Consider the following 24,544-nt stretch of genomic DNA (forward strand, 5'->3'; position numbering starts at 1 on the left):
CACACACACACACACACACACACACACACACACACACACACACACACACACACACACACAGGTGTTTATTATACGCAGTGTGCTGATACTTGCTTTTATCTGTGGATTTCCAAATGTGAAGCATTTTCTAAATGACAATGAAACTATTAATATGATTTAAAGAAAACGTAGCTGATGCACTGTCCATTTCTCTCTCTCTCTCTCACTGTTGTTTCTGACTGAAGCTGTAGAAAACACCAGCAGAAGAGTGACCCATATCTGACTGACAGTATGTCGCCACTTTACCAGATTGAATGTCTTATAAGGGCAGAGCAAACCTAGCTGTCGAACTGACACACAGGTATGTGCTCGGTGTTACACCCAGCCTGCTCTGATTCTCTGTCCGACCTGCAAACAGCTGAGCACGACCTGCCAGTGACACATAGTGAAGTGTTAAAAGATCCTACTCCACATCTCTTATTCAACAAAAATGACAAAATTAGAAAAAAACCAAACATGGGCATTTATTAAAAGTTTAGTGCTACAACATTTGCTATTTACTGGCAGGTGGTGGGAGTGTAACATCGTGCTGTTGTTTATTAAGAACAAACTGGATATCAGCCAATCAGGTTTGAGACAATTGCAGGATACAAACATAAATCCTGACTGACGTGGGCTTTACACTTCACACTCTTTGCACACTGTAAAACATCACAACTTCCTGTTTCATAAAAGTAAAGTCATTTTAGCTTTTGACATTTTTGGTTAGAGATTCAGTTCCTGATCTTAAGAATCTATGTGCCTGAAAATGAAGATAGGTGATCTGAGGCAGCGGTCCCCAACCTTTTTTGGGCCACGGACCCGTTTAATGTCAGACAGCCTTTAAGGTGTCGCGGATAAATACATAAATAAAACGATACGACCGAGACAAAAACTGTGGTATTTTGTAAATATAATAATAAACACAAATTCACGGTGTAATTGTGTAACTTTATTAATGGTGTCCACCTGAAATGCACCAACAACATTGAGAGTAACACCCTGCTCTCTGCCCCTTAATGCTCTCTGGTCGCTATGGTAATGTGTAAATATTTCTTTCAAAATAAGACACAACTACAAATCTGTCAGTGCGCCTCAGGGTGGCTGTGGCTACAATGTAGCTGCCATCACCACTGTGTGAATGGGTGAGTGACTGGATGTGTAAAGCGCTTTGGGGTCCTTAGGGACTATTAAAGCGCTATACAAATACAGGCCATTTACCATTTTACAACACAGGAAAAGACCCAGGGAAACCGAGTTAACTATAAAAACCCTGAAAACCATAACTTTGCCCCCCGAGCCTCACGTGGCCCGGTACCAAGCGACTCACGGACGGGTTGGGGACCACTGATTGAACAATAGAAGGCTCAAAACCGTTGCCTGGTCTGATGAGTCTTGATTTTTTCTGCAACATTTGGATAATAAAAACTGTTTTAACCGACTAGAACTTCAATCTTAATGTCTTGAACTTATATATCAAAGTTTGAAGCAAATAAAAAAACAACAACTAGAAGATGCAGTAATTATGACTTCTTGTAAATGCAGAAAAATACATTTTTTAAATCACTTTTTATCCTTGTGCTCCACTTCACCCACCCATCTTCTGTGTTGGCATCCCTTTCTATTCATGTTTTGTGTCTGCGTTATGGTCTGCCTTCATAAATGTACTTTAGGAGCTGAGTACATGGAGAACGTGCAGTTTGTATTGAAGTGAATGAGAGCTCAGCTGTGGAGTATCCATCGATTAGGGTTTCAAATTTGAAAACATGAAACCTCAATTTAGAAGCAGCAGAACCTCTTTATCAGCAATAATCAGAGTTGTGTAACAGTTGAAAGCTGATCAAACACAACACTGGAAACCACTGGACGTGCAAAGATGGTGTTCCTCTGCTCTCTTAAGTTCACCCTGTGGCTAACAGTCTGGTGCTTTTCCCTGAGGAGAAAGGTAGCAGTCGCATCAGCCAGCAGAGAATACAGAAGAGGAATAAGATGCTACGCTAAGCCCTGTTCCACAGGGAATAGAACCGCCACCCGTTAGTGCTAGTGCCTTGCTTCTGAGGACAAAGAACCTCAGCTGTTAACATCAAGATAAATCTTTAACCAGCGGCTGAAATATTCATCAGAAGCTCCAAAAATATCTGCAGCGGCTTCCACGAGCCAGGAGTCGTCTGCCTTCTGTTCATTAGACACATGTAACCTCCACCTGCCATCCATGCAGGAGTCTTGGACTATCAGCAAACCAGCAGAATAAATTCACATGAGTGTTGGAGTCATCTCAGCTTCAGGGTTGTGTTTCCTCACATCCTGCCCGTCTCTTACTAGTACCAGACAAAGACGGAAGTGCAAAAAACTGCAATTCCTTTAATGGCCACTTGAAGCTGCCTCTAAAAATGAGTGAATTATCATAAACTCACATGTTAGGAGACCTAACAGCCTGGTAAAGAAAAAAGGCTCAGCCTCTGTGGACAGCTTCATCCACTCATCCAACACTGGTGTTAGAGGGGCAGTTGCTGAAGGTTAACCACACTGTTGCGTTAGCAAAAGCGCCACCACCAGAGGGCACTGTGAGATGCCTCATAAGCCGGACAAACTGTGCTGACAGGAAGAAGCTAAATATTGGAAAAGTTTACCAATGGCAATAAAGGGGAGCTCTAATTATCCCACATTTAAGACTCATCTCAAACAAAGGCCGATCGTCAGTGTGTACAGTTCGTAGTTTCAGTACCTTTAGTTTGTAGTGTTGCTGCAGCATTACTGCGTTCTGTCAGGTTCAATCCTTGTCTCTCCATTCTGTTTGTCACTTGTAGATTTTTGAGACAATGTGGCAGCCTGGACAACAGCCTGCAACACAGCAACACAGCAACTGTGAGGCAACACAGCAACTTGGAAGCAACGACAACGACAGGAAGACGAAGATGCTCTCAGACCTTGAAGCTTCTCTTCCTCTTCTGGACGTTTTGCTCGGGATGGAAAACGATAACGTAAACTTTGGGCATGTAGAGCATCCCGAGAGAGACGGACGCACTGAGAGACATGGAGACGGTCAGAGTGGCTGTCTGGATGAACATCTGTGGAAAGAGAGGCTGATGCTGAAGAACGTTTGTCCACGTAAAGGTGACCTCTGTGCAAATTCATTTCTTTGACTTCTAGCAACCCCGACGTCCAGCAGATTCACCAACAGTCACGATTTTTTAAACTTTTCATGGTCGAGGCAGATTTTTTTAGAACTCCAATCAGCAGAAAATTGCTCAGCGGGATATCGGTGAACGCCCGGAGTTCGATAAGCCTTTGTAACAGCCTGAAAAGAAGAATTTCAATCAATTTGTGACCAAATCAGGCTTAAAGGGACATCTTTTTAAAGGTCAGAACTGGGCGACCAGTTTGCTATTCGAATGTTTTACTGGTGAACCTGTGAAATATGCAAAAACACACACTGCAACACGGAGGTGTAATACAGTACTGGGTGTTGCTGTGCAGTTTACCAGTTTATGCTTCACGTGAAACAGGAAATTTATCAAAACAAGTAGAAACATAGATGGAAACACAGAAACTAAGACAAAAACTGAATTTGTACAAGACTGACAAGCTGGAAAATAAAAGTTTGGTACGAATACTTTTGTTCTTCAACACATGCTGAAATCTCGAAGGCAGCTTTCTGTAATTTCTTTAAGTAGTCTTCAGGAATAATTTGGTACCTCAGCTTCTTCTTCCTGTCTCCCTTTTTACTGAGGCTTCATTGAACAGTAGACAGATCAGATGAAGGTTCATCTGCTGTAGATGTTTCTATACGCCTGTCACTTCTTCTTTTGTCCTCTACTTGTTTAGTTTCCTCAAATTTGCAAGAGAACTGCTCATGGTGCTGAGATATGCCACGTTTTCAGCTACAACCTCTTTGTGAATCACCTCGTCGGTGCATAAATAATATTTCATGCCAGTCAAACTTTGTTATCTCTGCCATTTTGCCTATTCAGATTCAGCTAAAGAAATGTGAGTACATTGTGTGTTAGTAACAGTGCTTAAATATACAAAAACAAAATTGTCTGTTATGTGTAGACACTACACTTCCATAGAGAGTTTTTATGCCTGAAGGATTCATTGGTCAACATTAAGATCTTTAATGAATAAAAAAATGATGAGGTACAGAAACTGGACTGAAAATGAGAGAAAAAGCAGCGAATGTCCAAAGAAAAACCTCTTCAGAAAGCCTGACGAGCGATGGTTCAAGACCAGTTTAAAGAAATAACTCTGGCTTGTTGAAGCAATAAACAAAGAAAGGAAGAGTTCAGGACATTTGCACAATGCTGTGTGTGACATGTGAGGACATAAAATACATACAGCACACACACTGCAGCACGCACAGGAACCCACAAACACAGTGCCAGCAAGTTTCCACCGTGTTGCTTTATTTAAGTGCGTGTGAACTCCTGCAGACATGTTAATTCCCTCAACCACACAGCTGTGTTTCCATCACTTCAGACGATATCACACTAAGCTGGATTCGCTTTCTGGGGTCTGACCTTCACTCGAAGTCTTACTGCTGAACCGCAGTGATTTACAGGAACCTGTTTTTGTCTCCAGAAGAGAGGCGAGTGGCCACAGTGTGTAAACAGATTTATGTCCCCACAGTCAAACCACACACGCTCCCTCTCTCTCCGTTAATCCTCCTGCAGCTCTGTGTGCGTGTTTGTTCTCTCGGCCTCAGATAAAAAAAAAAAAGACGACAATAAAAACAGCTTCTTTTATTTTCTCCTCCATCCAGCATCCGTCACTCCTCGACTCTGAGGCAGGAGGAGGAGAGACGAGGAGCGAGGAGGACTGAATGTTATCAGAGTGAGGCAGGAGGAGCAGAGGAGGAACAAAAGAGGAGGAGGCGGAAGGATTTTAATTCTAATTTTAGTGATTGCTCCTCCACAGTATCGCACACTCTTTCCTGGATTTTACACAAACAAACAAACAAACAAACAAACAAACAAACAATCGCACTTAATGTAGTTTTAGCGTTTCTCGGTTTCCGTGGTGACGGCAGCTTATTCCGTTCAGGCTGACGGTGACAGGCAGGAGCCCGTGTGAGCTGATCGACTCCAACACGGAGGAAATCTGGCTCGTGCTTCACCTCTGTGCTGTTTCTGGCAGCTCTGGTTGGTTTTCAGCTGGAAGGAGGGCTGCTCAGTGCAGGTCTAATGAAACACCTGCCAGACTGGCTGCTGTGGTCTGCTGTACAGCTTCACACAACATGCAGACAACATGTCACCAAATCATTCAGCAGGACTGCAAACTGTGCTGTTACCATGAAAGTTTGGCCTAAGCGGTGACCTCAGGCTACAGGATCCAAGCTATTAAAGTGGAAAGAGCAGAAGCAAAAACACACGAGGATGGTCTGCTCTGTATCTTTATGTTTGCACTCGTGTTAAATCTCTTCTTCCCAGAAGCCTCTTTTCTTCTTCCCCTGTGGTTTCCTCTCCGCTCTGAGATAAATCTGCTGGACGTGCTTCTCTCTGACGCTGCTCTTTCCTTCCTCTTATTTTAGTCTTTTATTGTCTCTTTTATCTGTTTGGTGGAGCTCTTTGTAACTTTGGTTTAAAAAAGTTATTCTATAATTACGTCCTGTGTTTGTCCATAATCTGTATAATCCAGCTGTTCCCCTCTCAGCCTGGAAATGCCTCCACTTTGTGTCTAATTCTGCTCCGGTTTATCTGCAGCATTAAAGACTCGTCCCTCCCTCAGCTCAGACTAAACCACAAACACTAAAACCCGCTTTCACCACATTTCTGGGTCAATTCACAGTTTAAATTTTCCCCTCACAGGAAACAAAAGCAGGAGCTCGTCGCTCTGCAGGTGAGGACGTATTTGTGTTTCCCCGTGGCTGTAAATAAATAAGCCCAGCGTTTAGGCACAGCTCACGATTATATCACATGACCTTTCTTAGCGTGATGATGAAGGTCCTATTGCGGACATGCAGGAAGGACGAGTTCAGAAATGAGTTCAAGCACAGCTCACCAGAGTTCAACAGTGACTCCTGGTTTCCTCCTTAAAGAGTAACGAGATCCTCTGAGGTTCACCGTTTCAGGTTATTTGTTAATGAGAGTAAAGAAATGCATTTTTTATATTAGCATCAAAAGACTTTTTATGTGTCTGCTGGGTTCAATCTCCCTGACGGTCTGTCACAAGAAAAACTGAGGATCTATTGATGTATATAACAGATGAAGCCAATATGATGTCAGCCATACCGTTCACATTTTGAACCCTGTGTGTTAGACTGATATTTGGTAATTAGTCCATAAAAAGAAAACGAATTCGTCCAATCAAAGCACAGGCTTCCTGCATGGACATGCGTTTGTCTGATAAGTCCGTCACAGAGCAGCACCAAAACATGACAGAGAAGTTCGATTAACCCCGAAAACAATATGCTGACAAGACAGTCAGCCTGGTACCGCCCGGTCTGACCAAGTTGACTGCAGTTCTTTGAATGTCCACCTGAGGCTGCGTCCAAAAGTGAATCATCTTCTACAAACAGGAAATTAGATCAGAAATAAACATGTTACAACCTGCTACATAAACGCCTTTGTAATCCTTAGGTTATTTCCCCCCACCGTAACAGCAGTATGGTGGCTTTATTTTTATGTAATTCAAAGATCTACATATTATTAATACATTATGCATTTTAGAAGCACATCTGCTCAGACTCTCTGCTGAACTTCAGCTAATATGTGCCAGTGAACTGGGTCACTTCACTGTATTTGTGCTGTTGGTGTCTTGTGGAGTATTCTTAAAGCCATTATCTAACAGATAATATAACGCGGTGTGATTAACTCTAAAAAGTCTGCAGTCTAGTTTTGGTGAGTGAAACTCCAGCATCTGAACGTCACGTTACTCAGCATTAACTGTGTGTAAGTGTGTGTATGTAATGCACTCCACCACAAAACAGCTCTATGCAAACCCGTAAGTGAGGTCACATGATTATATCTATGTTTTTGTACGTGCCTTCTTAAATATACCTGATTCTGGTTGCAGCTTGACCTAGCTTGGCTCGGTTTGGCCTGGTTCTTACCTTCTCGGTGGACTGTGCGGTACCAAAGAAGATGGGTACGAATGCGAGCCAGACGATGCAGGTTGTGTACATAGTGAAGCCAATTGGTTTTGCTTCGTTGAACGTCTCTGGAACGCCACGACTCTTCACGGCGTACACCGTACACGTTACCTAACAGCGAAACAAGCAGGATTGAGGTTGCCTAGCAACATCGATGAATCTGTGCTCTATGAGATGGTCATTGACGTATCTGCTACAGGTCAGTGTGTTACCATGAGAACGATGCTGTAGCTGAGGCAGCAGATGATTGACAAGTCAGACATGTCACACTTCAGGATCCCCCGGGCCAGGTCAGGGTTCGGAGGGCGGAGCTCGTCATAATCGATAATGGTGTGAGGGGGGACGACGCCAAACCACACAAACACACCGAGGACCTGCCGCACACACAGAGAACAAAAAGTGGGAATCATGTGAGGAGATGCTATAGGCGGAAACAGGAAGTCATGTGGACTCACCTGGACACAGATGAGGATGAAGGTGATGACCAGCTGGGACGTGGGGCTGATGAATTTGGGCGGGGTCACCGACCTCTTGCCCTGTTCAAAGATGCGGTAGATGCGGTTGGTTTTGGTCAGCATGGCAGAGTAGGTGATGGCCATGCCGAGGCCCAGCAGGAGGCGCCGGAATGCACAAACTACCACACCTGGCTCGGCAATCATCAGGAAGGTGATCAGGTAGATCAGGAAGATACCTGCAGCGAGCGAGAGAGAGGGGCGGACAGGTGACGGCACCCTCATGATGGCGTCATCATCACAGCTGATGATGTAATTACCGATACACACCTGTCAGCAGTACATAGCTGAGCTCCCTCCCTGACGCCCTGACAATGGGCGTGTCATTGAAGCGGATGAAGGTGATAACCACAGCGCTGGTCGCCAGGATACCGAGCATAGCGAGAGAGGCAGGCACTAGGGCCCAGGGAGAGTTCCACTCCAGTTTGATGATGGGAGTGGGACGGCAGGCGGTTCTGTTGGGGACCGGCCGCATGTCTGACGGACAGGTCTCACAGTTAAACTCATCCAGCTGGTACTGATACCCATCACACAGCTGCAGACAGGGGAGAGAAACTGTTTAGACTGAAGAACGACTGTCATCGGTTTTAGAAGCACAACATTCAAACGATCAGAGAAAAGACAGGTTAGAAGACAAACTCGAATCCAGTGATCCGTAATGTGCAACACTTGGTGCCAGTGAGGGGAAAAAAAAAATCTTTTTAACAGGAAGAAAACTGATGAAGCTTAGTGCTTGAGGGCTTTGCATGTCAGCAGAGTGATCTTATATTAAACTGTAGTCAGATTTTGCTGGGACAATATTTGATTTCTAGTTTCTGCTGCAACGTCTTGCATCAACTGCAGGCTTTCTCTAAGACAGGATGTTCCTAATTTTAATAATAGTGCACAGATAAAGCGAAGATGATCTAAACAGCAAATTAATTATAAATTCTCAGAATTCAGATAAAAAGATGCATGCATGCTGCACGTTTACCTCACAGTGCCAGCAGCAAGGAACCCCCTTCACCATCTTCTTCCTTTCTCCTGGTTTACAAGGAAAACTGCAGATGGACTCTGGAACGGATCTATCCCCTCCTGACCACTGCATCTCCTCCAGCTACAGACACCCAGGAAGAAAGAGAGGCGTACAGCCACACAAAGAAAGACAGAACACTAAAACCCAGCAGGAGTACTTTCATGTTCACTCTTCTTACATTGAGTCTCAAATTGTTGGTCCACTGGCCGATGACATGGTAGCCAGGGTGGCTGTGATTGGTCATCTGAAACTGGAAGATGTCGTAGCGTCCAGGAGCGTCTCCGTTCTCGTTGAACAAAACGCTTGTACCAGCACTTCCTGCGAGACAGACAGGCCACGTCACCTTTAACAGCTCATCTCTGTGAGGCCACATGTGGCATCTCCACTTTAAGGGGAAACAGCAGCTACACCCAGCTGCACAATAACTACATTATTTGGCTGATAGAAAGCTGGACAAGACAGTTAAAGACCCAACAACTCAGAGTGTAGCTAGTTAGGACACTTAGCTAAAAGTTGGTCATTCTCACATGGACGTGGACCTGAGCTGAAAGAAATAGCAGGAACATAATCCAGTTTGACAGTAGGACAGAATGAATCAACATATTAATGAACCCAAAGGGAACACTGAAGCTTCAGGTGGAGGGATTTAAAGGATCAGTTTGACAGAGCTGGACTTCCTGCTGGGATTACCTCTGACTTTCAAAGCTCTGTGTTGGTTTAACTTTGGTTTAACTGCTCTTGAGGTCTATCCCAACACAAGCCAACCTGCTGGTCTTTTTGCATTTGTGCATACAGACAAGACATCAGAAATTCATGGTTGTATTAAATCTGATTTTATCCTGAGATCTCAGAGAGCAGAACTACCTTTACTGCCTGTAACTGCAGCACATTCACTCAACTCTCACAACTCTCTCACTAGTCCTTTAAGCAGAAAGCTTCTTCAGAGTTTTCAGCAGCTGCATCCTTTAATTATTAACACACACACACACACACACACACGGTACATCAGAAAGACCGAGTCCACAGGGGAAACAGGCAAAGTGCATTAACTTATTATCTCTCCGTGACTCTGAATAAAAACAAAAACCAGCTGTGGAAATTAAACCAACACCTGAACCACGCAGCGATCAGAAGATCGAGAACTCCAGCTGATCCAGAACGTGTTGTCCTCGTAGAGTCATTTCCATTACAACTTGGTAATAACATGGTGACAGTGTGGTAATAAGCTGAAACAAGGCAGTAATAGTATGGAAACAAATTTTTACCTCTTAATTACTGGAAATTGCCAAAGTAATATCCAAATATTTATCTTGCATCAACAGTGGTTTTAGCTGTTTAGTGGTTTTATATCAGATTGAAATGTATGTAACTGGGTAAGAACAGGTAAGAACGAATGCCTGTAATGCAATACCAGTTTGTAGTAGTATAGTGATGTTTTGGTAACAACATAATAACCTGCCAGCAATAAAATGGTAATTTTCTATATATTGACATGTGGCAATAACCTCATAGTATGAGCATAATATTGGTTGATTCCATACCATATTAGGATAAATGGCATGGCCTGTATTTGTATAGTGCTTTACTAGTCCCTAAGGACCCCCCAGCACTTTACACATCCAGTCATCCACCCATTCACACACACATTCACACACTGGTGATGGCAAGCTACATTGTAGCCACAGCCACCCTGGGGCGCACTGACTGGCACACTGGCGCCACCGGGCCCTCTGACCACCACCAGTAGGCAACGGGTGAACTGTCTTGCCCAAGGACACAACGACCGAGACTGTCCAAGCCGGGGCTCGAACCGGCAACCTTCCGATTACAAGGCGAACTCCCAACTCTTGAGCCACGATCGCCCCGTGGCTCAAGATATTATTACCATGTAATAATGGTTGAATAAATCCTACCTTATGTCTGCAGTAGTATTTTTTGTTTGAAAGTAACTGCATTTCATTGCCCTGTACCAGTGCATGTGCAATGACAATAAAGTTGAATTCTATTCTATTCTATAAATAATGTGTTTAACATTGTGTGATATTAACTGAAAACATGCATGGTGGTCCTGTTTCTGTCCAATTCCACATTAAGAATGAACAATGAAGTTTTGCATTGTTTAGGGAATTATAAATAAACGATCACATGTGTTTCCAGGTTATCATCATTCTTCTTGAGGTTTACTTTAATAGGCTATTAACATGGAATTAGATATAAATGTGAAATTTTGACTCTTCACGAGTCACTTTATAAAAATTTGCACATTATGCAAAGATATTGTCATTTTATTGGTAGCAGGTTATGACATTGTTACAATTATATTACTGTCCTATAAAAACTGGTTTTTCTTCAAAGGCATTAATTTATTATAACATTATTATCCCCAGTTTCTTGCCTATTATTACATAGTTACATAGATTTCAATGTAATAATATTATCCTCCCCAGTGTTACCAAGTGCTCCTCAAATGGGATTGTCGATCATTGTGTAGTTCACAATAATGTTATAAAGACTCGGTTTTACAATAAAAAGTACCTTAAACTGGTCATTATTGTGATTATTACTGTTAAAAATAAGAATTATTATGATTTCAAGGCACTTTATATTTTTTATATAAATAAAACTTGAAAAATCAGAGCAAACAATCCCCCTTCAGCACCCGCTGCCCATAACACCGAGGTTACAGTAATAACCGAATATATCAATATATCACCAGGCTCTCCTTTAAAAGCAACTTTCAGTCTAAATGAAGAGAACATGAACTCAAAACACTGCTCCTCGTATTCTGTTGCTCTTTATGATGCAATATTTTCATTATAGAGAAAAATCCCAATATTAGTATGAGAGGGCCTCAGAGATCACATGACCACCAGGTGTCTGTCTGCAGGATTCACCTTTGGTTGTGTTGTCCCTGTTCAGGTTTGTGTCTAGTCTCACAGAACCAAAAATCAGCCTTTCTTAAAGTTCAATCTCCTAAAAATCACAAAGAACCATAAATGAGAACACAGTTGGACTAAAATGATAAAATATTGATGATTTGAAGAGGATGAAGTGTATGTAGAGGGAGACGAAGGAATGAGAGAGAGAGAGACAGGCGTGCTTTGTGGCATGCAGCTCCGGTGGTTACAGATTAAATCCTCTCGGTCTTCCAGCTGCTGCAGCTTCACATCTTTATAAAATATGGATTCGATGTCTAACAGGAACAGTTTGTTCAGTTGCTTGAAAAAATAAATCTAAAACCTGGTCCTGAGGAGTTTCTGTAGATGTAGAGAGATGCTAAAAAAACAAAAAATAAAAACCCATCGATGGGGTTAGATTGATTGGTTGATTCATTCTAAGTTGCTTACAGGTGTGAATGTGAGTGCCAATGGTTGTCTGTCTCTTTGTGTTAGCCTTGCATCATATTGGTGACCTGTCCAGGGTGTACCCTGACCCTGTGGTAGCTGGGATAGACTCCAGCCCCTCTACAACTCCGATAAGGATACATGGAAGAGAATGGATGTTGGATGGATGGATGGAGACTCCTTCACTGGGACCGTGAAATCCTGCAGACCACCCGGCTGGTGTCCCTGATGTCTATGAAATGCTAACGGTTAAAAATGTGAAACTCCTCTTGAAAATTTAACTAAAGTTGCCGTTAACGCATTTATGCAGCATTTATATAGATTAAAATGTCAATCATGTATATTTAATCTCTGTAATATTCTGGATGTTTCTAATTGAGCTATTTGTAAGCATCAGAGCTGTTTCTTATATTCAGTAACTTTGTAATATGCTGTATTATTTCATTTAGTTCAGTCTGTTGCTGTTCTTATTGTCTTCGAGCACCTGTAACCACATCATTTCCTTATGGATTAATAAAGTATTCTGATTCTGATAACAGAAAGAGTTTTTTGTAGCTTCTCTCTGGTCAAAACTGGTTGTGATACAACGGCAAAAACTGAACTGTAGACGTGTGAATGTTGATATTGATCCACAAAGATTGGAGATCAAACTGCCTCTTACAAAAGTAGAAACAGAGATCAGAATGAAACACATTTATCTGTTTTTTTTTTTTTTTTAAAGACAACTAACAGCAGCATGACTGTGGACAGACGTGCACAGGCTGCAACACGAGTTATTTAAATTTCACTTCTGTTTCATTTGTGGCACGCTGAACTTACAGACTCAGGAATGCTGCTTGATTAATGTCAAGTCAATTATTCCAGTAGGAAACATGGAGGATTCTTGTTATTCTTTCCATCAAACAACTTGCTTAAAAATGTGTTTATATCATTTTATTTGACATTTTATTCGATGCAGAGATTGTAGGAAGCAACTCCGGAATAAGGAATCATTCTTATTAGAAACTAATGAAACAAAGATGTAACTCAAGCCGACATCATGCAGCTGACGGTTAATCAACGTCTAAATGTTTGATGGCAAAAACAGAAAAAAGTTCATTGAATTGACTGAAACATATTTGTATATGGATTAAAAGAGAGAGAAAGGCTACACTGCAGTCATACGGTAAATATTTTAGTCAGAAGATTATTCATCTGTCTCATGTTCATGTTGTGCTTTATTTTTTTTCTACTCTTTTGTCCTTCTGTGGTCAAATTGGGTGTGTTCCTGGGATTTGGTGGCATCACTGAAGGTTACTTGGCAGGAGCTTCAGTTTTTGTTGTGTCTGTTTAAACATGATAGATTGCATAAAAATGGTTGCTTTAAAAAAAACAACCCTCAGCCCTCGAGGTCACTGCTTGCTAAATGTGAGCTGTGCAGCTTCTTCTTCCACTCGTGTTGCACTGAGAGCAAACTACACAATCCTGCAGTACTAAGTCTACAAGCAGTACACAGACAACCTGGACATGTTTATATTCACTTTACTACCTTTTAGTTAATTTCTTTAGGAGTCCATTAAAGACCCAACAGCTGGAGGAAAAGCCCATTCCCTGCTATAAACTCTCACTGTTCCTCAGTCTGAGTGTAGCTCTTCTCCCCCTGCATATGTTTGATTTATGAAATCCAACGTCGTTTCACCACATGGCACACCTTTGACTGCCACATTCATTGTATCGTCCATTTGTGTTAACATTAAGCTCTTAGTTAACATAAATGATTCATGAGCCTCCTCCCTGTGTCTCCTCTCTGCCGTGATGCTTCACAGTCAGGTCCCGAGCCTTCAGCATCTTCAGAAGAATCTTGTTCACACCTGCAGACTTACATCAGCACACTCTTACGTGGATATGTGTGAGCTTTTCTCTAAGTCTTACAGATTAGCCTTCTCTATTAAGGACAGATCCGTCACTTTCAGGAGTTCCTCAAAGGATTCTTTCCGCTGCTTGTCAGTTATCCCTGGTCAGTGCATGCAAATCATCTTCTCACTCAAAACAGCCAGGACTGATTCTGCCCTGAAGCTCTGCTCCCCTCTTAACCTCAGTGTGGAAGATGTACACCTGACCACATCCTGGTCCTCAGGTGTTTTGGTGCTTCAAAAATGCCAATTTAATGTTTACCACCCACATATGACAGCATCCGCCCCTCGGGCCACTTGTTTTTCTTATTACTGCCACGTAGTGTGAATCCCAACCTTGATATCTCCGGAAAGGCAGTCCAGCTGCTCTCCAAGGGTTTGTTTCCAGAGTGCGGAGACGAATGAGACCCAGTTGGCATCGCGTTTTTTCTCCAGAGAGATGATGTACATGGAACCAGTTTTACAATAGCAACCAAACCAAGCTCTCTGCCCATTCCTCTAGCAACCACAATGCCTCACGAGCCAAGGTTCAAGACCAGGTCTGAGTATGGGGACACATTCGTATCCTTACTTCAGGTAAAGCACTGTTACCGTAAAACAGTGTAATGTTTTGTCTGCGTGTTTTCTTACCATTGAAGTTGACGGTTCTGATGTAGTTCAGCAGCACTTGTCCCTCCACAGGGTCCATGTTGTTGCAGACTCCGGAGCTGCCGGGACACATATCCTGGTGCATGTTGTGCAGAGCGTGAGCCATGGCGTAGACCGCATCGATCACAAACTGAACCTTTCCTTCCTGCTCGTAGAGCGAGTCCCGTCCGATCCTCTCGTCACCTGCAGGAACACACACTGTGTCATATAATGGGAAACTACTCGATAAGTTGACTCACAGCTGGTCCCAGACGCCCTTCAGGTGTAGCCACACCTGTACATTTCTTCTTATCGGGGTCCAGTTTGATTCCAGGCCGGGTCAGTTTACACCTGAAATCGTCTTCCCAGAACTCAGCAAACCAGATGTTCCTGCGGTTGTTCTCCAGGGAGCGAGTCATGAAGTACTGATCAAACCCTGCACAACAAAAGTATAACACGCATAAAACACAAACAGCATCGAGTCTGAAAACGTCCAGATGAATCAACTTTTTGGGATTCCAGCCTGTTGCGTTTTTGTTTTCTTGGTTTTACCGTCAATCGAAGCCCGCTTTGGCAGGATGGTGACTGCACCCTCGGCAACATCCTCCAGCTCAGTGACCGGTGAGCTTTTTGCACCCCAGCTGTCTGACCCCACAAACAGGAAGTGGCCCGTCAGGTTAGCACGTTTTGCTGCCTCAAGGACACGCCTACCAGAAAGAGACAGAAAGAATCAGACAGTAAGTGATGTGACAACACATGAGGATGAGTCCGCTGCCATTGCTACTCCTCAGCCTCTGAGCAGACACACATATGGTATCAATTTCAAAGTCGCCTCATTCCCCAGAAAACTTGACCTCTGACCTTGAGGTCAAGGTCAAAGAGATTGGAACTCATCTGAGTTTTTAATAGATGCAACTATGGTATTAATTTGAAAATTCTGACTTCCTTCTTGAGTTATCGCATTAACAAGATTTTCAGAACACTTCAAATTCCATCAACCTTAAATGGTTGAGAAGTAAAATTAAATCAGTTAAACCTGAGAAAAGTTCCAATAAGTTCTTCATATTATGACAATGTTGTAAAATATCTGCTGGTGGTTTTTGGAGGTCACTGGTTTTTCATAGTGTCTAATCACCTGCACTGCTGGTCAAAACTCCTGATCTGGACTAAACGTAAAAGGATTAATGGACTAAGTTGTGGTCAGGTTGGGTTTTTTGTTAAACAGACTTATAGGACCGCCCACTTTCATCTGTGCAATATTGCCAAAATCAGCAACATCTGGTCTCAAAGTGCTGATGAAAAACTAGTTCATGCATTTGTTTCTAAGCTGGACTATTGTAAGTCTTTATTATCCGGTTGCTCTAAAAGCTCCATGAAAAGCCTTCAGTGGACACAAAAAGCTGCAGTGATTACTGAAAGGGACTAGAAATGGAGAACATATGTGTCCCATATTGGCTTCTGTTCATTGGCTCCATGTTAAATCGTTTTCCTCACATACAAAGTTTCATGATCAGGCTCCATTGTGTCTCAAAGACTTCAAAGTATCATATTATACCAAAAGAACGCTTCGCTTTTAGACTGCAGGCTTACTTATGGTTCTTTAGAGTTTCAATAAGGAAAATGGGAGGCAGAGCCTTCAGCTATCAGTGGAGCCAGCTCTCAGTTTGGGTTTTATTGAAGGTTAAAGTAAGTGCTGAATCAGCTGATCCTGAAGCATCCCTTATTTAAGCTCCCATATAGGATTGTTGAACCTTCCTATAATGTCACCAGAAATGGCTGCCCCTGGTGTGTTGGAGATCTCTTCTTGTTACAAAGGAGTTCTTCCTTCCCACTGTTGCCAAATGCTTTCTCACTGGGGATTGTGTAATTGTAGTTCTCTCTTTAATACTTCATGGTCCTTACCATACAGTGAGACAGTTATGAAATGGACCTTGTTGTGAACTGTTGCTACATAAATAAAAAGGGGATTTCTACAAAGTGATGTTTGTGTGTTTGTGTGTTTACTTGATGTCATCCTCATTGGCAAAAATGATCACGCCTCTGGCATTACTCGTCTCCATCAGACGTTTGATGATCTTGTCAAACTCTCCAGCTGTTGGCTCGCGAGGAATCTTCACCGACTGAGCGATACACACCCCACCTGACATAAAAAGAAAGATGTTACCAAGAGATGGACAGATCAGGAAAAACACGCAAGTTGAAAGAAAGCTCTGTGTACCAGCCTCTCTGGAGATCTGCATGAAGGCGTCGACTCCGCTCTCTCCATAGTTACCCTCCGAGGCCAGGGTGGACACGTAGTTCCAGCCCATGGCTTTGACGATGTCCAGCATGGCCTGAGCCTGGTATGAGTCCGGAGGAACCACCCTGGAGAAGTAGTCGTACCGGTTGTTATCACTGAGCTCCGGAGCTGTGGATGCATAGCTCACCTGAGGGATCTGAGAGACAATCATCCAACAGGTGACAGGTTTAAACAGAATCTGATCAAAGACGCGTCCTTTATCCTGACAGTCAGCGCTCAGGTTAAATTAAACACACTGGTCAGACTGGAGACGCTGCTGGAGTTTAACAGGCCAGGAACACAATACGCACACACGCACGCACATAGAGGATTAATGTTGTGTAACAGCTGAGCAGAATGTGTGTCAGAGCCTCAATAAACAGAATAACAATCACATTAACGCACAACACTGCGCCTGTGTGTATGTGTGTGTGTCTGTGAGCAAAATAATGAAGGTCTTCACATTAATGAGAGCAGACCTCGTTATGACAGCCATCATCATCATCAGGGAGAATCCTCAGTGGAGCGAAACAGACATGAACTGAGTCTCACTTTATAGCCTTCACTTTTATCTCTGCACTTAATTTATGTCAACAGTGAGCACCTAGGAACGCTCCATGGCACCATCAACCCCCCACCAACTCTCTGTGACATCACCTAGCAGGGGTGCAGGTCTGTGCTCAGGTGGTCGGGTCCTCTCAGCTTTCGGTTCTCTATAAAAGAAGGCGTTAACGCAGATAACGCTGCTTGCAGCTAATTGACCAGTTTGCTAAATTTGGTAGCTATGGCTCATGGGATCAATTGGGTTATAATTGTAAGGTTGAACATGAAGAGGGAAATGAATTTAGACCCCTCCCTGCCTAAAGGGAGGGGCACGGGTAAGGAGGTGAGGTGGTTTGACACTTGGCTGTTCTAGTATACATGCAGCAGTGTCTCTGAGCACGACACCCATCCCAAATCATGAGCTTAAAGTACGTAAATGGAGAAAATGGCTTTCAGTGCACTTTCCATTCATCGGTCAAAACATAACAGTCATGATTTAATACAGATGGGGCTCCATATGTGCCAGAAGCTGACGTTTGTAATGTGTGATTACGTGTATTCTGCTGGGGTTTGCTTTAAAATTCAGCTGCTGAAAATATACCCGTTGCACGTGTGTGTGGTTCACGGACACTCAGTCAGGAGTGTAAACCCGGTTCTAGACTGAACCTTCAAACCCGGCTCTGAACGCTCAAAAACCCTTTAAAAATCTGACCTAATTTGAGGACACACATCTTCACAAAAACGCACACAGAGAGCACCCGTAACAGAGTCATTAAAAGCTTTCATTAGAGTCAGTCAGTCATCCAGACACAAAGTGTCTGTTTAAAACATTAATCCACCAACCAGACGGCTTCATCCATTCACTGTCTGCCCTACTGTACCTGTCTGTCTCTAAGAGCGTATGTTAAACCAGATTAGCCATCCTTATATATATATATACACAATCCATAAGAAGTTATGGGTTGTATAGAAAACATGGGCGTGATCGTCGTGACATCACCTACTAGGTTGTAAAATCAACGCCGTTGCTGTCTTGGTCGTTATGAAAGAGGGGCGGATCTGACTGAGAAACCAAACAATACTGCACAATCATCTGAAAGCATACCTTTGAACCCAATGCCCTTTCATGTTTTTCTAACAAGAGCCACTGCCTGCTGACCACAAAGCTCTTATAAGGAGGGCAGTTTTAAGATAGTGGTGTCTTCCTCATCCACACCTAGAAGATACGTACATATTGTATATGCATGGGTCTGTGGGTGAAATTTGTCTGTGGCATCTGCAAAAAGCACCATTACAACACACATGCACAATCAGCCTACACTTGACTGCTCTTAGTTTTGCACCCAAAATGGGAAACCTGAACTATAGATATTGAAAATGAAAGCCAGACACCACATTTAATTATTATTATACAGTCACTCTTGATATATGACAGAGAGCGGCGATCTAAAGTGTACTCCTACATAAGTCGATTAAGTTGATGCAGCCTATTTGAAACCAAAAGAAACAACTCAGAGAAATTGTACAATTCAAAAATGCTAATCTATGGAAGTTGCGGTGGCGGGTATACTCATATTCATCATTAAGAAACCAAGAACAACTTCAGGCTTCTTTTTAACACCAAAGGGTCACAGCTCTGTTGAGCCTTGCATTGCTTTAGTTCTCAGAATTAAATACTTTATGAAGTTCTATATAAATAAAGGCTGTGGTTAGTTTTCTGATCTTCAGCTGCTTCCTGCAGATGGCCCAGATACATCACCAAGCACAGATGCTTGCTTCTAAACCAACCTCAGTATTCCATCCAAACCCGGCTCGGGTGTGAAATTTATGGTTTTGAGGGGTTTTGTTGTTACCTCAGTTTCCCTGGGTCTTTTCCCCTGTTGTAGTTTTGTGTCTTATTTTGAAATAAATATTTACGCATTACCATAGTGACCAGAGAGCACTAAGGGGCAGAGAGGAGGGTGTTACTCTCAATGTTGTTGGTGCATTTCAGGAGGATGCTGCTAATAAAGTTACACAATTACAAACAGAATTTATTATTATATTTTAAAAAAATACCACAGTTTATGTTTTGGTCGTATCATTTTATTTTGTTGTATTTATCCCCAAACCTAAAGGCCGGTGGTGAAAATACTGTCTGACATTAAACCGTGCGTGGCACAAAAAAGTTTGGGGACGGCTGGGCTGCATATATAAACCTTTAACTTTGAGCCTTTTTGCTGATATCCAGCCTCTAACGCTGACAGCCTCTAACTATCTCCTCAAAGACTCACACATGGACTCGTCTCCATATTTGTCCTGCTGGATCTCAGTCCTGCATTTAGTTCATGTTAATGAAGAATGATGCAAACAGGCTTCTGTGATAGAGCCGGTACTTTTTAAACTTTACAGGTCACAGTCTGGGTCACGGTCGTATCGTCAGCGCTGAATGAGGTTACTGAGATCCATCCATAAGGTTATGCTCCAATATTGCCCAGACTGCTGGGGGGCTTCTTATAATGCACTCACCACCTCAACCAACTCTGCTGTCTTTTGCTCTCCCTGCATTCATGTGTTATTAATAACTATTGAATATCATTAACTTTGCGTTTTTGGTCTCCTGTAGTTTGTGCTTTGTCACTGCTATTCTTACACCTCCTCGTACTGGTATCATCGGCTCCTGGGCTAAATCAACAATGTGTGTTATTATTATTTTGTTTGTTGTCTCCCTATGATCTTTTCTAAGTGTGCTCGAGGCGGCTTCCTGTTAAAAGGGTGTTTTATTCTCCCTCATGTTGCTAATAGGAGAACAGTTGGCCTTCTCTCTATAGAGTCCCAGGGTTTTTATCTTGAAATAGAAACTGCTTTGAATGGATCAGTGCTGTATAAATAATAAATAAAGAATGAACTTGAAAAAAACAAATCTAATTCTGCACGTGTTTTTCAGACCACCATACAAATGAACACACATTTTAATTTCACTTACATGAAGAATTTATGTCGTTCAAAAATGAAATAAATAAATAAACCATAAAGTAAAATAAAAAATAAACTAACAAATTCTCAACTTTCTAAACAATTTTTGTTGTAAATGATGATCTAATATAAAATAAACTGAACTTCATTCTACACCTGATTTAACTCACACTGCTGTGTTCTTGTTTCATTATGCAATGGCAGTATCCCTTTGTTAACTGTGCAGAGTCTAATCTGACTGGGAAATTATACTTATTGTTTTGTAATTGTAATCTAACAAACAATAAGGTCTCCATTTTTGGATTTACCAGATTTAATCTGACCAACAATGTTGGGATTTTGCCCAGCTTTTGTGTTTGAACTCCTTCCCCTCCACAGTTGCTTTTCAAAAATTATTTTCTATAAATTCAAACTGCTCAAGAAAATCCACCGAGAAGCTCTTTAACATCCAAACGATGCCAGTGATACATATACTCCAATAGCCACTCTATTTCTTGTTCATTACCTTACTTTAAAGGGATCCCAGTCCATATGTGCACCAGTCTCCAGCACCAGTGTATGTTTATGAAGTCTTTTTGCAACCCCATATAATCTAAAACAAGACATTTGATGTATTTTGCTCTGTGTGGAGTAAATACTGAGTAATCTCTCAGTTTTTAGTTCAATACTTCACAACCTCCAGTTATTTTAACCATCTTTAGGGCTAACTCGCTATAATCTCTATATTCATGCTGTATAAAGACAGGTGTGCTCTTACTTCAAAAAGCCGCAGGATGTTGGCCACCATGATCGACACAGAGCTGGCTGATGCTCCGATCACTCCCACCACCCTCTCCGGCTTTCGGATGATGGGCGGCTCGCCATTGGAGCAGCGAATGTCGGATGTGTCTTTCTGGATTAGAGCCTGAACAAAGGTGAGTGACTGTTCCAGAGCGTAGGTGTCTCTGGAGCAGGTGTCCAGGATCCGGGCCCCAAGTGTGATATTTGGCAGCAGCTCAGGGTCGCTGTTAATCTGGTCCAGAGCGTACAGCATGGCCTCCATGCGGTGGATCCCCTTTTCCTTCTTTAGCTCCCCACAATTTACACCATGGGGTCCGCGGGCATGGATGGGGAACAGCCCGCCCAGAGTGATGTCACCTGGTATCTTTATGGAGTGGGGGTGGAAGTGCTGGTGAGAAGCGCTCACCTGGACCACCTGTCCATCAGTCCAGAGGCAGAGAGATAGCAGGAGGCGGGGCCACAGATGATATTGGTAGAAAGTGCAGAAGAAGACATGAAGGTAATGAAGATGACAATGATGGTGGAGGGGGAGAGAGGATAGGGCAGGGCCTGATGATGTCATACTGAGGTGATGTTCAGAACTGAGCTTTCATCCTGCTGTGGAAACCTAAGGAGACAAGAAACAGTCAGTGGTGTCAGTAACTCCACTACGACTCAAAGGTTGTCCTGGTTTTTGTGAAGAAAATAAGACCTGTGTTGATCTAATATAACCTGAAAATGATCAGAACTGTTGCATAATAATCATAACTCATTAGACAGTTCTCTGTGTAGGCATACAGAGGCAATATTTCACTACATTAGGAAAAAATGTGTCTAGTTCAGAGTCAGAAGAATCAGCTTGTGTGGGTTTGATAACGGCCAAAAGGATGGCGTGAACTTTATTTCAGCTCCATGATGGAAATTAACAAAATGAAATAAATTTGATACAATTTGTGTTTGCTGTGCTATCACACATCACCACAAAAATGTGATAAGCAAAATACAAGCAGAAATTGGCACAGGTCTTCAAATGGCTGCTTCATTAAATGGTCAGAGCCAAACTCTGCGAGGCTGTGAAAGGACAAGCGCACAGTTTAGCTTTTAGGGGCATTTTGAGGCTACAGTCAAACCCACAGTTGCTTCACACACTCAGTTCGCCAGATTTATTACTTCCTCTTTGATGATCACAGCAGTTTTCAGCTGTGCTAACATTTTAAAGAGATAAACTTTATTAGCAATCACGGTTCCAGTGGAACAGAGGAAAAGCTGCCTCTGTTCTTCTTCTTTCACCTGCTCTCTTTTGGGGTCACCACAGCAGATCATTACCTCCACTGCACCCTCTAAACCATCCCCTCAACACTCTGCATGTCCTCTTTCACTGCATCCATGAATCTTCTCTGTGCTCCTCCTTTTCCCCTGCCCGGCAGCTTCATATTCAGCATCCTTTATCCAATATATCTGCTCCTCTGCACATGTCCAAACCTTCTCAACCTCATGTCTCTAACTTTGCCTCCAAACCGCTGAGCTGTCTTTTGCACCTTGCACCACCTCTTATCCTTTTGTCAGTGTCACTGTCTCCAAACCTCCGTTAGAAATAATAAACTATCTAATGATGAATGACTCCAATAATCACTGCCATTTAACACACTACTAATCAAATTAAAGTTGAATCAGATAAAATGCTCCAAATCTCTAAGCGCTACTGTACTCTTTATTTTTTGCTCCTTCAGCAGTTTGACACATCGTACGTGGCAGATGAAAGCACCAGAGAAGACCAAAGATAAGCTTAATTGCATGTTTCAAACTCACCATAAAAAAAAGAAAAACCGCTTTTTACACAAATTAAACAAAAGTGCGAGCCATGTTAACGAGACTCCAGCTTCACTCAGATCTTTTCCTCCTCCTTCCTTCTTGATTTTCCCAGAGGAACACTTCCTGATTAGATTAGCAGTCTAGTAATGATCAGATGATGTATTCTCACTAAGCACTCCCTGGTAAAGCATTATCTCTATATTCATGGAAAAATTTTGTTTCCTAGTACTGAAAAAAAAAAATGCAGACTTAACCTTTTTTACTTTTGAGTGAAAGTCAGAAACTTGTGTCTGTGCTGAATTTAATTAAGGATGTTGGATCCATCAGCAGCTCAGTTTGTTCTTGAAGTAGAAAGTAAGTTTGATATGTGTCATATTTTAATCTTAAATTAAGATTTTATTAACAGGATCATCCAGTGAGCCTGGTGGTTACTGAAGAGCAGCGAGAGCCCGTTATCAGTGAGCCGGAGGGGCTTTCAACAGAATGAGTCTTCAAAGAGGAAGATGGAAGTCCTGAAAAAATGATCTGCAGCATGTGAGGCAAGAAGCATCTCTCAGCCCAACATCGTCCAAAAATTCAATATTATTGAAAAAAGCAATCTAAAGTTTAACAGTAATAGAGCGACCATCAGAACATAGACATGAATCACTTTCATTTATCTATTTATTGATCAGTTAAGTCACAAATATATTGATCAGATGAGTTCAGCTCATTGAATGTTTACACAGCCAAATGCGTGCTGCACATCACATTCACTCCTCCCCGGAGGTTAATCAGTTATCTGGGTTTAAAAGAAAAATAACCCTCACAGTTGACCATTACATAAAAGCAGCTTGTTTTCCGTGTTCGCCTGATAGTCCTGCTGTATCGTGGACTGGTTTCATTCACTGGTTCTGCTGGAATCATTTTCTCTGACTGGTTTTCCTTCACCAGGTTCTGCACTCACCGCAGCGGGATCCCTCTCCTCGCGGTCCGAGCTCAGTCCCGAACCCGCTCCGCCTGCAGGTCCGCAGACAGCCGCCGCTCCTCTCCGGTAAACTCTCCGCTGGTCCCGGCGACTGAGTCAAACTCCGGTTCACCTCCTGCTGCTCCTCCAATCAGCGGACTGAATATCCCGTCTGTCTCTCCACCTGCCTGTCTGTCTGTCTAATTAAAACATGCACACTAACGCTCGGCGTGCACTGGTTTTACCATCCTTATGAGGACTGGGCTGAGGACTTCCCTGCAGCGCGAGGACCACGTTTTGCTCGCTGCTGTTTGAAGGTTTCTGCAAATCAGGTTGAATCATGTTAATGAGGGTCTTTGCGAGCACACAACGAGAAAGTAGGTGTGTGTGTTCCGTGAACATGTTTTTACTTTATTATTAGCTTTTTAATTTAGCCCAGTGATTATTTTAGAGTCGATCTCTGAAGGTCAGGTGTGACAAAAAGTACAATTTTACTTATATAGGACATTTCAAGGTAAATATAAAATGCTTCACAACCAAAAAGTTACCTATAAACAAGTTTAAAAGAATGATATTGAGTAATTTTTTTTTAAACAGACTGAATCCACCGATCTCAGGCTGAGAGATGGGGGTGATTCACCGTCCATACGGAGCTCTACAACTACAAACCAGATTCTTACAGTGGACTCTGAAGCTAATGAGGAGGTTTTACGAAGACAAATGAACAATGAACAACAGCAATCCAGGGGTGATGAA

The 24,544-nt window shown here is 42.5% G+C and overlaps 1 protein-coding gene across 1 annotated transcript in view; it reads right to left on the reverse strand.

Moving 5' to 3' along the window:
* Window positions 1–24,054, reverse strand: part of grm6a (glutamate receptor, metabotropic 6a) — a 25,508-nt gene extending 1,454 nt beyond the window's left edge. The window contains exons 1-15 of the mRNA XM_005931104.3: window positions 23,789–24,054; window positions 21,029–21,658; window positions 16,714–16,930; window positions 16,500–16,635; window positions 15,048–15,202; window positions 14,791–14,931; window positions 14,499–14,699; window positions 8,811–8,950; window positions 8,591–8,713; window positions 7,888–8,152; window positions 7,561–7,796; window positions 7,318–7,479; window positions 7,067–7,216; window positions 2,946–3,086; window positions 2,744–2,859 (exon numbers count right to left, since the gene is read on the reverse strand). Coding sequence (XP_005931166.1) covers window positions 2,770–2,859; window positions 2,946–3,086; window positions 7,067–7,216; window positions 7,318–7,479; window positions 7,561–7,796; window positions 7,888–8,152; window positions 8,591–8,713; window positions 8,811–8,950; window positions 14,499–14,699; window positions 14,791–14,931; window positions 15,048–15,202; window positions 16,500–16,635; window positions 16,714–16,930; window positions 21,029–21,613 — 2,742 coding nt within the window. The 5' untranslated portion in view covers window positions 21,614–21,658; window positions 23,789–24,054 and the 3' untranslated portion in view covers window positions 2,744–2,769. The remainder of the gene's footprint in view (window positions 1–2,743; window positions 2,860–2,945; window positions 3,087–7,066; window positions 7,217–7,317; window positions 7,480–7,560; window positions 7,797–7,887; window positions 8,153–8,590; window positions 8,714–8,810; window positions 8,951–14,498; window positions 14,700–14,790; window positions 14,932–15,047; window positions 15,203–16,499; window positions 16,636–16,713; window positions 16,931–21,028; window positions 21,659–23,788) is intronic.
* Between the last annotated feature and the right edge of the window lie 490 nt (window positions 24,055–24,544).

Source organism: Haplochromis burtoni, unplaced genomic scaffold (genome assembly GCF_018398535.1).
Source record: "Haplochromis burtoni strain Fernald_Lab_line unplaced genomic scaffold, NCSU_Asbu1 Contig_138, whole genome shotgun sequence".
Classification (NCBI taxonomy): Eukaryota; Metazoa; Chordata; class Actinopteri; order Cichliformes; family Cichlidae; genus Haplochromis; species Haplochromis burtoni.